Consider the following 16,892-nt stretch of genomic DNA (forward strand, 5'->3'; position numbering starts at 1 on the left):
TGTCAGCCTATCCCAGCTGACAGTGGCAAGAGGCAGGGTATACCCAGGACAGATCACCAGTCCATTACAGGGCCAACATATACAGACAACAACCATTCACACTCATGCAGGCATGCAAACCCCAGGCTCTAACTGGGGCTCAAACCTGGAACCTTCTTGCTGTGAGGCAACAGTGCTAACCACTGCACCACCCCTCGCTGAATCAATTCTATTAATTTTATTTTTAAGAAGTGACAAATTTACACATTACACACAAAAATTAATAACAGCAAAATTGGAACTGGCACTGCAGCACATTTATGGCACTGTTTGAAAAAGTTAAATTTTTTCCACAAAACAATTATAATGTGTTCAAACTCATCAACAAGCCCAGACATACAAGTAGTTGACGTTACTGCAGATATCCCAGTTAGAGTCTAATATTATCCAAAGCCTGTATGCACTCAGCTGTTTGCTAGTAAAAGTATTTTTAGATACATTCCACTGAATATTGTAAGAGCCAATTTGGCCCACTGGGAGCCTCATTGATTGGTTGGGTGGTAAAAGGGGGTTATCTTATCATCAATGTCAGCTTTAAGCAGCCAATGCAAACTGACACAGGGAGAGGTAATGTATTGGCTCACCTGATGAGCATCCAGATCAATGATGGTAGCCCTGGGAGATGCCTTCAACTCTCTCAAAACAGAAACTGAAAGATGAATGAGGAAATATTTAATTACAGTTTATATTCTCACTGAGGAATCCAGTGAGAATCTTTTGGAATAATGAAGTGGTTAGGTTCATACTATAACTAATTAAACTACTATAGTAGTTGAATGTCTTTCTCTAACTACAGCTGCATGGTATGCATTTTACTAAATTCTTTTTTGGTTCTGGTCTAAAAAGGATTTTTCCCCAAATCAAAGGGCTATAAAAGTTGCCACCAAAAAGACTCCGTTATAATGTGTCTCTGAGTCCAGTGCCAACTAACAAAACCAACAATATGTGAGTCCACCCCTCAGTACTTTCTGACTTTCCCATTGATTTGTTTCTAGTAATGTACTTTAAGAAAAATGCATCACAAATATAGAATTTTATTTTCAAAAAAAGCTCAATATTTTCCTGAAACAGCAGAACACTAGTTTTTAACAAACATTATTCAAAGTGGAGTAAAATAATGTATTTGTTGAGGTCTAGTTTAAGTGGGTAATTAATGCACATTTGTTGTTCTATTGAATATTCCTGGCAGCAGAATGGTGGGATTCACTCAAAAAAAACAAAACAAACAAACAAAAAATGCACAATAGTGCCCTTCTTCATGATAATGAAGCAACATTTTTAATAGTTTTGGTCATCAGTGGTGATCCAAATTAGAGGAATATTACAAATAAAATTTAGTTATGATTACAAAGGCAATAATGCTAACATTGCTGGATTTGCTAACACACACACATCTCACAACCTCTCCTTTTAAGAACTCCTTTTTTCTTGTGCCATTCATGTATTTGGGAAATAGCTTAGTTGTAACTCTAATGTCCATGCTTCACCTGAACTTCAGAAAGATAAGGAAGCTTGAAAAACTTCTTCAGCACATGCAACCAGTGAGCAACTTTCAAAGGAATAAATGTGACAGCATCTTTGAACATGGTACCTAGGTCTCTTTAAGTATAACTGAAACCTAAATCAGTCATTCCTGTTTGTATTCAGAAGACACATGACTGTATTTTTAAAAATATATATATTGTAATCAACATTAGTCTTACCTTAATGGCCAGAGTGATGTCAGCATAGGCACAAAAGCCCCCTCCCCTATCACTGGAGCAGTGGTGGAAACCACCTCCTGTGAAACAGAAAAGTCATTGCCTCAGTGTCTGGGCCATTATACAAGCCAAGAAGGTCATTGCACATCTGATAACTGACAACAATTGGTGATTTAAAACAGGCAGTTATTGAATTTATTGGCCACTTATAAAATGGCTGCTGTTCCTCAGTCGTACAACAATGGGTGTATCAACACCAGAATGTGACTGTTTAATTGCTACTAAAGCAGCAATGTACAGGGAGGGAGATAAACTCTATAAATTGAGATGATAACCATTCATTCAGGTTAAGAACTACAGTCCCCACTGCTCTGCTTTGCACCTGTTCATTTAACGATTCAGTAGAGTAGATTATTAGTCAAGAGAAAAATATTAGTAAAGGCCAGTGAGACAATGGGTAAAATCTGATCATCATTGTACTTTTTATACTTCAAAGACTTCTTGAATTATTGTTGACAGCATGTTTTTGTATTACTATTATTTTGAACTGTGATTTTTTTATTCCAATGCTGATGACGCTGTTTTTGTTACTGGCAGTTTGTCTCTCTCGAGCCGTGTCAAAGAGGAATTTCTGTTGCCTTGTAAAGGACAAAGTTGTTCTAATCTATTCTATTCTACTCTATTCTATTGTATTGCCTAGCTTCCAAAAACAGTTTTTGAAAAAGCTTCTATATCCTAATACTGTTCAGACAATATGCATATCAGGTCCATTTGATAATTCTAGTATTAATCAGAGACATCCATCAGTACCCCTTCCTCCTCAGAATCAGAGAGAGAGAGTCATCCTCACTGGATGATGACACCTCCTTGTCCCAGCTTGTCGAGGGAGGAGGTGATGGATTCTTTTGTAGGGTTTCCCCGGCAGGCGTGGAGGTGTTGGAGGGCTGGTCAGGATGGTGACGGTGGAACTCTGTGATCAGCTGCTTGTCCATGATGTGTCGAGCTGGTACCCAGGACTTTTCCTCTGGATCGTATCCCTCCCAGTCGACGAGATACTGCAGGCCTCTACCCCGACGGCGGGAACGCAGCAGGTGGCGGAGAGAATAGACTAGCCCTCCATCAACAAACTAGGGTGGTGGTGGTGGAGGTGGATTTGCCGGCACCAGGGGGCTCTCCCGGACCGGCTTAACCCTGAAGACGTGGAAGGTTGGATGTGGGAGCCAAGGGAGCTGGAGTCTAACTGCTGTCGGGCTGATGACCTTCTTGATACTAACCAATGAATCGTCAGTTTCTTGGACTCGACTTGCAGTGGGAGATCTCGGATGGACAGCCACAGCCTCTGACCCACTTGGTAGGTGGGAGCTCTGGTTCGTCGCTGTTTAACAGAGCAGCACTGGCCTGGACCCAAGTTTGACGGGAGTGGTGGATGAAGGCCTGAATGGACAGGCAGGAAGTCTCTTTCTCCAGAGCAGAGTGTAACCCACAGTAACTGCTGGGACCAGGAAGATGGATGTTTTGAGACCACACACTGTAGAGCAGTCTCCATTTCCTGGTTCATCCTTTCAGTTAGACTGTTGGACTGGGGGTGGAGACTGGTCCGAGACTACATCAGTGGGGAGACCATGATGTCGAAAGATGTGCTGGAGGGCCGATTCTGCGGTTTCCTTAGCCAAAGGGAGTTTGGTCAAGGGTATGAAGTGGGCCATCTTGCTGAAACGGTCAACCACTGTCAGGATGGTGGTGCGTCCATTGGATGGGGGTAGACCAGCAACAAAGTCCAGGAGATGTGAGACCAGGGAAGATGAGGTACGGGTAGTGGTTGCAGGAGCCCGGCGGGGGCATGTTGCAAGGGTTTACGCTGATTGCAGACAGGGCAGGCATTAACAAACTCCTGGGCGTTCTCCTCCAGAATTGCCAACCAAAACCTCTGCTGCAGGACTTCCTTTGTGTGCTGAATAGCCAGGTGGCAGGAAAGTCTAGAGCTGTGGGCCCATTGCAGGACATCTGATCTAAGAGGCTAAGGGACAAACAGGAAATCCGGAGGACACAAACTGGAGCTAGGCTGGTCCTCCAGCGCAGCCATAACCCTCTCCTCAATCTCCCAAGTGACGGAGGCGAACAAACGGCAAGCTGGCAGTATGGTGTCGGGATTGGGAGCCAAGTCTTCCTTCCCCATGAACTGACGGGACAAGGCATCCAGGCTTGATGTTGCAGGAACCGGACCAATAGGAGAGGGAAAAGTTCATTGGAGGCTACGACAAACTCTACGACAAACTGCCTTGCAGGGTCCGGCACCCGCAGGATAGGGGCATACATGAAGCGGGCCTTGAGGGCCTCCCAGGAAGGTCACAGATGTGGAGTGAAACTCACAATTTTCTGGTTTAGCATAGAAGGAGTTCTCCAGGAGTCGCTGGAGGATGGCCAGGACATGGTGAACATGCTCATCTTTGGTGTGGGAGAAGATCAGGATATCGACCAGGTAGACAAAAACATACTTGTTGAGCATGTCTCTGAGCATGTCATTAACCAGGGCCTGGAACACGGCTGGGGCGTTGGTGAGGGCGAAAGGCGTCACCAAATATTCATAATGTCCTGTGGGAGTGTTGAAGGCTGTCTTCCACTCATCCCCCTTCCGGATCTGGACCAGATGGTAGGTGTTGCAAAGATCCACCTTGGTGAAAATAGTCAGAACTTGGAGCAACTCAAATGTGCTTGAAATGAGTGGAAGGGGATAGCGGTTCTTGATTGTTATCTCGTTAAGACCCCCCCCTGGCCACTTGGAGACAAAGTGACCAGCCTGGCCACAGTACAGGCAGAGGTTTCCCTGGCGATGGTGTTCTCTCACCTCAGGAGTGAGGCTGGCTCGTCCCACCTGCATGGGCTTGTGTCCCCCTGGTGGTGGCCCTGTCGTTACGCTAGCAGCATCCGCGGATTGCAGTGGTTGGGCTAATGGATGGCGCATGGTCTCCCGCTGGCTCAAATCTGTCAATCCAACCGGGAAGCTTCTTCAGAGACAAAAGTGTGGGGTTGCAGCGAAAACAGGATGGAACAGTTTGTGAGAAAAGGTTTGCAACCCTCTGGGTCCCCGGCATAATGCTCCGGAACCCCTACCCAAGGTTCGGGTCCCATTCCTACCGGAGCGGGAGCTGGAGCAGGTGGCTGGGGAGCAGGAGAAAGAACCGGGGCTGCCGGCGGAGTTAGCAATGCTGCTAGATATGAGATGCTAATGCAGCTAATGCCTCTCTCCAACTCTCTCCAGCCGAGAAGACGGGGAAGAATGGTGCACTGGGTCCATGACTAGCCAGATTGTACTGTAACAGGTAGGAGTTGGACCCAGTTGTAGCACACAGACAAGGTGGCACAGTCAATCCGGTCAGAGGCAGGCTACAGTACCGTCGGGGCACACGCAGGAGATGTGGTCGTGGAGGCAGTAGTTTCATTAACTCGTAACCAGCAGAACAGGCAGACAAATCAAGGGGGTCAGGCAGAGGGAGAGTCCAAAGATGGGAGTTAACAGGCCGAAAACTGGAGAGTTCCGTCCACAAAGACAACAAAATCCAAAGGTGACTGGCAGGCTCAGAGTCAGGGACGGAAGGCAGGTTGGCTTTCCAGGGAGTAGGCAGAGCAGGCAGGTAGGAGACAGGCAGGATCGGCAATAGGAGATCAGAACAGAAGAGAACACTGGAAAGTCTTGCATCAACAATGGCGAAGAACAATCTGGCAAGGAGTGAGTGAACTGGAGAGGCTTAAATACTGGCTTGATTGGTGAGTGGAGGTGCACTGGCACAGGTGGACTGAGTTAGCTGATGAGATGGGCGTGGCTGGCAGGTAGAATGAAGCAGAGGGGGGAGTGAGTGGAAAAGTACTGGGTGATCCAGAGAACAATGAAACAGAATTGTGACAATGCACATAAACCTTTGCAGCATTACATTTTTCCTGCATGTTACCCTTCCATGCTTGACGAAGCCGAAATCACAGAATACACTCTTAAGTTAATATAAAAATGGAGAAACCACATTTTTAGTTTACAATATGTGTACACATCAATTTTAAACGGCTAAAGTATTATGCTTGATTATTTATTTATTTAGGAAAATAATCCAGTATTACATATCTAGGTGGCAAAAGTATGTGAACCTCTAGGATTAGCAGTTAATTTGAAGGTGCAAATAGAGTCAGGTGTTTTTGTTTATGGAAGTGTATCATATCACAAATAAAGGGCATTTCTGAGGACTTGAGAAAAAGAGTTGCTGACACTCATCAGGCTAGAAAAGATTACAAAGCCATCTCTCTGTGGATTGGACTCCACCATTCCACAGTCAGACTGTGTACAAATGGAGGAAGTTCAAGACCAATGTTACTCTCCTCAGGAGTGGTTGACCAACAAGGATCATGACAAGAGCAATGTGTTTAATAGTTGATGAGGTCAAAAAGGAACCTGGTGTAATTTCTTAGCAACTAAATGCCTCTCTCACATAGGCTAATGTTAATGTTCATGAGTCCACCATCAGGAGAAGACTGAACAACACTGGAGTGTATGGCAGGGTTGCAAGGAGAAAGCCACTCTTCTCCAAAAAGATCATTACTGCCCATCTGCAGTATGCTAAAGATCCCATGGAAAAATCACAAGGCTATTGGAAAAATGTTTTGTGCACGGATGAAAACAATTTCTCCAAGCTGATGTGCAGGACTGATCAACAGTTAATGAAAACGTATAGTTGCAGTTACTGCTGCTCAAGGCGGTCACACCAGATACTGAAAGGTTCACATACTTATGCCACTCACAGATATGTAATATTGGATCATTTTCCTCAAAAAATAAATGATCAAGTATAGTATTTTTGTTCTTCTTTTGTATTTGTGTTCTCTTTATCCACTCTTAGGACTTGTGTGAAAATCTGATGATGTTTTAGGTGATATTTATGCAAAATGGACTGTACTTATATAGCACTTTTCTAGTCATATCGACCACTCAAAGCACTTTACACAACAGGTCACATTCACCCATTCTCACACACATTCATACAGCACTTGTTCTGGACATGTTAAGTGCTCTCTAACACATACAAACACGTTCATACACCGATGACACATCGGGGGAAAATTGGGGTTCAGTATCTTGCCCAAGGATACTTCGGCATGTGGAATGAAGGAGCCGAGGATCGAACCACCGACCCTCTGATTGGTGGACGACCACTCTACCACCTAAGCCACAGCCACCCCTATTTATGAAGAAATATAGAAAATTCTAAAGGGTTTGCAAACAAAGCGCCACAGTATGTTAGCGACTGTCACATTCAGCGTTGTGTACACTAAACCATCTACCCCAACATCCTCCCAGTGACTTCCAAGAACAACATACTTTTGGAATGGAGAAACCATTGCCACCATCCATTTCCATCATCCAGGCAGAAATTATGTTTTCCCAGATAAGAGGGAAAAAAGATACATGAATGTAATGTGTAGGAGACAAGAGTGGACACTGACAACAAGAAGTAACTCACTTTCCCATATTGGAGATTACTGTATACCAGTTAAGTGCACACCGTTTATTTCTTTAGATCATTGTCTCTGCTGGAAACTGACTTACCTACATTTATTGCCCATCCTCGGTCAACAGCCAATTTTCCCGCCTGTAGAGGAAACAATATTCAACATATAGTTAACATTAAAGTCTGTGTAAAGCAAATTCAGAGATTGTCTCTAAATACATCATTTATGTCAGAAAATAGCTCCTGAAAACATGTGTAAAGTCTGTAAACTATTTGTTACTGCATTGTGTAGTTAGACTGTTTAAGTTTTCCATCAGCTTCATTGTCACGACTTTAAGAAACGGTGGCTTCATGAAGCACTGGATCCACCACTCAGCATAACCCCACCCCTAACATTGTAACAGTTAAAAATAGCAGCACTGCATTAGCATCAGCACTCCTCTTCAACTGCAAGCTGTTGTAGGTTTTGCTTGCTAGCTATGCCATTGTCCCACACATTCATCTTCCCTATATGCCAGAGTTTGCAGAACAGTTTGATCGTCACCTTACTTAAAGGCATCAAGAGGAGGTGGATTAAGTGACCGTTTTACTCTGGTTAGTTTTGCAGACTTTCATCTGAGACAATGGGCTGTCACTTTTGAATGAGACCAGACCAACTGTACCTTTTTTGTGAGGCATGATTCACACCTGCAGATGTTTCTACAAACATACTAATAACAAACTGTGACCCATACCTCCAGTTTTGTTTTTTGCACTCTAGGTTTGCTAACTTCTGACTTAAATTAGCTTTTGTTGATTGTTGTCACTAACATAGGGGTTCACACACTTTTGTCAATCTACACTGTAAATGTTTGAATGATGTATTCATTATGGACTAGAACAATACTCACTGTATTGTTCTAGTCCATAATGTGTGTTTGTGTGTTATTAGTTAAAACAGATTGTGTTTATTAATCATTGTAACTTAGATGAAGATATGACTATATTAAGACAAATATTCACGATTGAGGTTAATTCAATTTCAAAATCCAATTTCTTGCCATTGTAATGGATGTCTCTGTTCAGCATGTGCAGGGTTGAACTTGTACTTGTAACCACAGTTAACGTGCAGGGTTTTTTTCATTTTCTCGCTGCCTTTTGATGGATTGCTTGGCCCTGTTCGAAGTAAAAAACTTTCCAACACTGCTACAGGCTCTATTTTAATAGTCTAAGTGCATGGTTTTAAGCACATGGAGCCAGTAACTAGCTCATTAAGACAGTTAAAAGCAAGAAGCTTTAAGATTTTGAAAAAATACATTGTTTTTGACTTTCTTAAGGTTTTAGCTAGTTATTTTTGCTGTTGGTACTTTCCCCATCAACACTGATATCCATATGTGATGCTGTGAGAAGTAAAGCAAGCATTTTGAGCAATTTCATATCCAACATAATACACTCTGGGGGGAAAATTACAAGTATTTGCATTTAACACTGGTGGATGATAACCAGGTTGTACGTAGAGCTTCAAAATGCAAAAAAGAAGAAACAGGAGCAAGAGACAAAAAAGATGATTTTGTTCAGGAGTGTACATGGAACTCAGGGTTATATCAGGTAATGTCAGAAAAATATGCATGTGAGAGCAGAAATTGCATTTGCGGTGAAGTAGCCTGAGGAGAGGGACATTTGTGCTAACAACAATATGAGTACAGACAAACAGTTTTGAGCAGGAGGAGAGAAAATTTGTGCTTGAGCAGGGTTTATTTGAGAGAGGGGGAAGTTTAGGGAGTAAAGGACAGCATTACAAAAGCTGAACATGAAATCAATAAATAAATAATAAATAAATAAAACTGAAAGACCACAGTTTTGAATAAAGACCGGAGAGACACTATACATTAAATCTACTCCAGAGAGCATTTTTCCTGAGAAAAGAGATACAGGCAGTAGTTTGTCTCACATGTTGATCAATCTAATCCTGATGTGCATGGCTATGCATGAAGAAGCTGCTATTTAGGGCTGCTCACTCCATTCACTCATCCTCTTAAGAAACCATGAAAGCTTATCTAATACACTAAACAATAAAGGAAATTCTTGGGAGTATGGCTACAAAAACCTTCAAACCACTACATTATTAAGGACAATATGTGATCAGATAGATCATTAATAGCTGAGGTATGTCAGCTATATTTAGAGAAATCCCACAGAAGGTTCCATGTTGTGTTTTATTCGCCAAGAGAAATGGTGTGGCTTGCACGGTGGCAGATGCTCCTTTCAAAGGCAGGTGGAAAAGAGGTTTCTCTGCCATATATTCCTGGAGCTCAGCATGTAGGATACCTTGGGGGAGGAGATATGTGCTGGGGAGACTGTGTGTAAGTGCCAATAGGGCTCTCTGATAGATGAGTAATAACACACATTAGCATGTATGCACATACTCTGGCCATGGCTCAACACTCCACTTTGTCTGTGGAAGACAAGCACTCACTCACAGACAGTATCCTGCATTTTTTAATATAGACCTCTTATTTAATTTGCACAACTCCATCAACCATTAGTCCCGGAAGAATGCATCTTTTTTGTTGGGACACATCCAGCATGATGCTAGGTCTGATATCATTTGTAATCATAAAGTATATTTGTTTAAGAACCACACAGCCTTATTTTCACAATATTGATCAGTTTGTGCACATTCAAGTCTGCAGTCATACTTACTGTACATTGCATAAGCTTCCTATGTTTTTTATTCCTTATTTGTCCTTTTTGCTAAATAAGACTAACAGAGAAGAATCCCAGGACATCATCAAGAGTTTTAGAGAGAGGAAACTCAAAGTAACACATATCAAATTCTCAACCCACATAATTTGAGACATTACATTTCAGAGAGGCTTTGATCATAGCAAGTAAGACAACACAGTAAAGTTCCTATGGGAGATAAACTCAAATTATTATGCCTATTTCATACAGTAAATTAAAAACTAATACTATAAAAAATTATAGGGATAAAATTCACCTCAGCTGTATTTTCACTTAATTCCAAATAGGATTAGTTTTGGAATTTTTGCCTCTATATAGATTGGTGATTTCTAATCAGCTTACTGTTTATTACGGAACAACCGGACCCACAACTGACACAAATCACCAACTCCTCCTTAGCTCTTCTATCTGCTACTTTACATGGTGAGGGCCTCTTTGTCATTTCATGTGCCCATTTTCATGCACCCTCTACACTGGTGTGTAAGATCAACACTGTCGCTTTTTTCCTCTGAAAAATATGGCACTCTCAAGCGCTGCAGAACTCTCCACTATCATTTAAGAACTAACTCCAGCCCCATTTGTCAAAAGCTTTGCTGTGATCCCCATCAAACGAACAATTTAACATTCATCATTCCTCTGGTTTGGTTTATGATCAGACTCAAGTCAGACTTGCGTGCCAACGAAAGCAATCATTTCTGTTTACTAGGAGTAAAGACAAAGATTTCTTTGATATTATAATCTTGTTGTGAATAATGTTAGTATCTCATTATAATCTTTAACTTCCCTTTTGAACTAAGTTAAAGCTGCTTTTTTGTGAAACTGCCTTCAAAGTCTCTAAATAAGACCATTTGCAAGGCTGGCTGGTGCTGGGGGCTGCATGTGTAATCTGCAAAAACACCTGTAGAGTGTGTATTATTTGATAATGGCAACAGAAAAAGTAGCAGATCACTACTACTACATCATCATTTTTTGATAGTGGGGCAATACAGAAGATCATCTCTATTTTAGTGATAGGAAGATTAGCAAATTATGTAAATGTTACCAGCTACAAACATGAAAAAACATAAAAAAGAAAATATGGCTCCTGGATACCTACCATTATTGTCCCTCCTGTCTGTGTCCGCAAAGGCCTTAACACCTTTCGCTGCACCAGGAAATTAGGCAGAAACAGGAGAGGTGGGATTTCTGTAATTGTTGCCACCACCAGAGACCACTACAGTGAAAAGGGACACAATTGGACAAAGCATAAATAAGTTTTTCTGTACTATGGCTCTATCACTTTCACTAAGGCAAACAAAACCACAGATGGACCTCAGGTTACTGAAAACTACAGAGAGCCAAACAGCAGCTGCAGAAACACATTTTTTCAACATGTACCTATCTACAAATCTAAATATACCAGGGTTTGGATATAAAAGGTGTAGAAAAGCGGACTAAAGAAATACACAATAATGCTGCTGGAGGTTTTATGATTGAGCCTAAACCTAAGGCAGGACTGCACAGAATAATACAAATTCATGGCAGAATGCTGAGGTAGTACCTCAGCCTTCCAATATGTCTGCATGCAGTAGAGAGCGGGGGGGGGGAGATAAATATGGTCTTTGAGCACAATACGACTACAGTTATCAGTTTTCATTTTCCACCTGCAGGAACTCTTCTGTGAGAGATTTACAACCACATCTTGGTGTTTCTGTATCACTGACTGCACAAAATGGCCACAAAGAATGGATCCTAATCAGCTCCTGGAGCTGATAAATTAAGGGTGCAAAAACCCTTACTTACTCAAAGGACTCAGAGAGGTGCTATCTTCTGAATATGCTTGACATGATTGATTTGAATAAGGACTAATTCCCCTGTGGGATAACCCACTGCATTCTGATGAGAACTCTTTCTTATTTCACCTCCTGCATTACAATTACAGGTGGAAAAAGTCAAAAGCGAAACAGGGAAAATCACAGGTGACAAACTGTTTCCTTTAAATCACATTAATACTATTGTCAAATGTGAACATACAGTAACTTTATAGTTGAATAAAAGATATATCAATTAAATCCTGATGGATCCAACATCTCCTATGTGCTTCTAAGCAATGCATGTGATACACAGAAGAAAGATGGAAGAAGAAGAACTTAAGAGATGAAGAACTATACTGAACATGCTATACTGTCACAATGAGACATCCACTAATGGTTGGCAGGGAAAACAAAGCTACCTTTAATCTGCTGAGGTAGCGTTTGGTGTGAACCACCAGCAGATCCTCCTCAGTAGCTTCAAGGGCTTCCACAATGTTTCCATCAGTGATGAACTGCTCTTCTGAGACAAAAAGAAAAAAAATGCTGTTGTTGCACGAAAAACTTGAACTGTCACAGCAGTTCTAGAAAATAAATCTTAATTTTCATAATTTCATAATTTTCATAATAATTTCAAATATTGGATTTGAAGAAAAAAAATTCTAGTTAGCTAACTAGGAAAAAGCGCTAAACTGCCTAGTCATACTGTTGTATGTGAATATAAGTACCAATTCAATGCGTGTGTTTCATATTATTTGTTCAGTTTATACCAATGAGGGTAGGATATAAACATACTTCTCAAAAATGGCCAATATCAAAAACATCAGATTTGTATACTCTTAAATATCAAGAGATCATTAGTTGAGCTCCAACACCAACAATAATTTGCATGCAAACAGGACAAGCATTGACCATCCATCCAACACACTTTTAGGTATGGGAAATAGATCAATATAATAACCTATCCACTATTTATGTATTAGTGTAATTCCAAAGTTACCTTATTGAGATATTTTGGTTTAAATATCATGGTCTAATGAATTATCATGAATTGAATAATATCAAACTCTGTTACAACATCAAAGCAAACATTACTTGGATTACTTAGGATTTCTGTTGATAAAATACAGTATATCCATTTAGATCAATGTAATGTAACTAAATGCAAAGTTTTTATCAAGCTAAAGTACAATATTGATAAAATGGTGTGATAGTTATCATAATATTAATCATGGCCATATCAACCCCTCTAACTACACTATAACTAACAACTTGCATTGCCTTGCTGTGAAACTGTGATGAAATAATTTGAAGATGTGATTCTTGCAAGAAACTTGGTCAACCCTGAATTTTCCAAGATGCAGTGACAATAGCTTAATCTCAGCAAACATTTCACATGCTCCATAGCAAATTGATTTATCATTATGTATTATAATATTATCTTTTTAATTATAATATTCATCTATTACAATGCTAAAAAATATATGATTTACTAATTTTAGCATCACATAACAGCCCATTATTACTATTTCAACATACTTACGAGTAGCTTATTGGCAGTTCAATTGTGTGACTGTTGTACCATTGGTGTAGGTTCCCACACCCTAGTGTTCTATAAAGTTCAACCTCTGAATTGGAATGTAACAGAGAATACTCATTAAAATCTATGATGTGAATTCATGTGAAGTTGTGCCAATTACCCAGTGACTGCCTTGAAAATTGCACTGGGCCTCATCTACTGTACCTGCACAGACTCCCACCGGGTGTTTTCTCTAATTATTGGTGTACTATTGTTCTGCCTTTGCGCCTCTACCACTACACTTCACCTCCCCTCTCTGTCCTCTTTGTTCTCCACCTCTCTTTGCCTCTCTGATCAATTCCATATCAGTTTGGGGAAATTTCTTCCCTGTTTGCCACCCAGTTTCTCACTTTCTTACCTTTCAAGAAGCGAATGACTTTCCCCCACTTCCCTGCATCAAATGGATGGAGCTTTTCAAGACCCATGAAGGTGATGTTGTAGTCTGGGTGGAACACAATGGGCAGACATGTTCGAGGGATGCTGCCATACAGTTCAGTATGGTGAGAGCTGAGAGAAGATCATTAAAAAGGTGTTCAGTACAAAGCTGCTGTATTATATTTACATGAAGTGATTTCCCCAGTGGCTTAATATGCACTACTGTAACTTTAAAGCTATCTGTTTGTGTTGCTCACCTCCTTTTCCCTTCACTATCTTCTTTCTGAGACATGGTCTGCAGGCATTGTTACATTCATCTAGGGAAAAAAAGAAAGAATATATCAACCGACAGTGAAATTCACACACTTATGACAGATGTAAATATTTAGTCACACTCAGAGCATCAACAATTAAATATTTGAAAGTCCTTGAATTATGCAACTTATTGTGTATAAATAACACTTTCCACATTACTGTACATACAAGAATAGGCATAATAAACTGCAGGAATCAAGTCACTTACTGCGCATGCGCAGTAATGTGTGAACATTTATAAAGACGCAACGGCATAGGGAAATGTTTCCACACAAAGCCTCCAAAACGTGTGAGAAGAGTGGTTTAACTTAGCTTATTTTTATCGTCGCAGACTAAAATATCAGAGCTGCTGTATAAAATGACCTAAAACAGTGTCAGAGTGCAGAAGCTACTGACAAATGAAACTCACCTGCTACTGTAATAGCGCAAATCACATAGCAGCTGCTGGAAATAAACAACCAGTGGAGACTGCCAGTGTATCCTCTCTGACAGAATTTAGCTTGGGTTATTTGGCAGTAGCTAGTGGAAAGAAAACGTCTTTACTTGACTGTTTCTGACAGTGTCCCCTTATGCTCCACCGCTACGTCGAATACGTACATACGTACGCTCATACAAGCATCCTTCTCGCGAGCTCCGTCAGTTACGTTCTTTTTCTTTCTTTTTTCTTCTTCTTCCTTTTTTTTTCTTCCCTTCTTCTTCTTCTTTGTTGTTTATTGCCGGTTGGCAAACAACGAATTGGTGCATTACCGCTACCAACTGGTATGGAGTGTGGATCACGTCTACTCTACAGTACTACAGTACTACTCTGAAAGAGGGGAAAACAAAAACAAACAAACAAAAAACTATATCCTCCCATATCCTCTCAATTAGTTTCCCTAAGATGCTGAAGCAGGATTTGGTAGCATTTGATTACTGAATCCTTTTGTGATATAGCCACTAAATTAAGTTGTACTATTATCTTACTTAGATTCTAAATCATACGTCTTCTCTTCTCCTCATATTTCCAACATTGCATTATGACGTGTCAGTTACGTTCTTAGCGTACACAGAGATTTAAAGTAGAAGACACATGTTGGTTGCTAGCTTTCACTTTGACTTGATCTTCGTTAAGTGCAGAATAATTACACGTTAAAAACATCAGTAAAGAGTCATTTCAAGTACATTACAAAATTACATGTTGAATGAATGGAATAATGAAAATAATAAAAATCATGTAACAAAACCTGATATTAGAACACAGCATTAGAAGAGCATTATCAGTACCCAGTTTTTGGGCCTTCTGCTTCTCCCAAAATCAGAAAAAAAAGTGAAGCAACCTGAATTCACTGTATATTGTCAAATAATTCACAGAAGACTGTAGCGGGGTTCTGTAAGTTAATCACACCAAATCCCATTTCAAGGCACCGCATTTTATTCAAGCTGCAATGATAAAATATTGCAACCCACTTTTTATCATGTAAATTTTGTAAAATAAATAAATAAATAAAAAATGTTGAACATTACACAAAAATTTTCATACTCAGAACAGACACTTTTATCTACCTATGTAAAAATGTAATGATCCACTATACATCATGAAGAAAAACAAGATGAAAGGAACATTTTATGTAAACACATTCAGGGAGACATTGCAAATATTCAAAGGCTAAAATCAGTCGACTGGAAACTGGAACAATAATTCCAAAACATTTTTTTGCTTATAGTTTATATCTTCCCCACTATCATGTGTGAATGAAAGAGTCCAACCTGGATTAGGTCAGTGTGTTAAAGCATCACTTAAAAAAATATGTACAAAGTAATATTGAGTAACACTTACTCTTCAGCCAATGGAGCACACCAAGCTGATGATCTGAAAAGAAAAAAAAAGCCTCTAGTTTTGAATCTTCTTCATCTTTTTGCAAACAGAGGAGCCCAGACGATACCATAGTTGGATGAGAGGGCAGAGCTGGGGAGGAGTGATGAGTGGACCTAACTGAGAAAACGAGCCCACCCAAACTGGCGGCAATCTGACTGCACCATGCTTTTCACAACACCATTTGAAGTTGCTAACAAAGTTAGTTTCCGTAATTCAAGGTAAACTTTATAGCTAACTCTTAAAGTATTCTTGGTAGCTAATTGCACTAAAATTTGGCAGTATTACATATACACACATACATACATATGTGATGAGTAACTTTGTAATTATTGAAGCTGATTTAATGTAGATGAAGTTACCATGCGTAAGCTAATTTACACACGGTGTAAGAATGGGTGTAAGCTAACTGTGAAAGCGCTGATGTCGAGAGGATGAGTTAGTTAGTCATTGTAGAAGAAGGAGACCCCAAGAAGAAGAAGGTTGAGCCAAAGATGAAGTTCGGTGCAGCTTGAGTTGTCTAGAGAGATGGGAGCTGAGAAAAAAGCTGACACAAATGGAGCATGAAGAGGCTGAGTGAGATGGAACTCACACAACAAGCAACTAAGGGCTATGGGGGCAGCAAAGCAAAGCGAAAGTGGTATAAGGAAAATTGATTTCCTCTAAAATGGAGGGCCAGGTTGAGGATGATGGACATGTAGTTGTGGGTGGGATAACAGAAGCAAACAACATCTTTGTAGAGGGAAAAGCATGGTGAACTGTGAGAAATAGCTCACTGGTATGAGATGGTGTTCTCCCTTTAAGGAGGAGGCAGCTCTCATATTTGTCCTTGAACCTGTCTGGTGAAGAACGGGAGGTGAAAAAGGTAGCATGATGCATGGGAGGATAAGTACAAGGTGGAGTTGGTGGACACCAGAATCAGTGGCGAGGGAAGACTCTGATGGGTGTTGAGGGAAACTTGGAGCTGGCACTCCGGTGCCCACGGCTCCAACTTCTGTGAGCTGCTGTGATTCAAGGAAGTAAGTG

General features: G+C 40.6%; 1 protein-coding gene across 1 annotated transcript; it reads right to left on the minus strand.

Moving 5' to 3' along the window:
• Positions 1-1,742: 1,742 nt before the first annotated feature.
• LOC108880348 (histone deacetylase 11-like) lies at positions 1,743-14,993 on the minus strand (the record flags this gene model as incomplete). Its single annotated transcript, XM_018671823.2, has 7 exons — positions 14,424-14,993; positions 13,957-14,016; positions 13,683-13,831; positions 12,168-12,268; positions 11,052-11,168; positions 7,330-7,372; positions 1,743-1,819 (listed from the first exon to the last, which is right to left on the minus strand). Coding segments are annotated over exons 2-7 (522 nt in total), but the record flags the coding sequence as incomplete, so codon positions are not given.
• Between the last annotated feature and the right edge of the window lie 1,899 nt (positions 14,994-16,892).

This window comes from Lates calcarifer, unplaced genomic scaffold (assembly GCF_001640805.2).
Source record: "Lates calcarifer isolate ASB-BC8 unplaced genomic scaffold, TLL_Latcal_v3 _unitig_917_quiver_1959, whole genome shotgun sequence".
NCBI classification, from domain to species: Eukaryota; Metazoa; Chordata; class Actinopteri; family Centropomidae; genus Lates; species Lates calcarifer.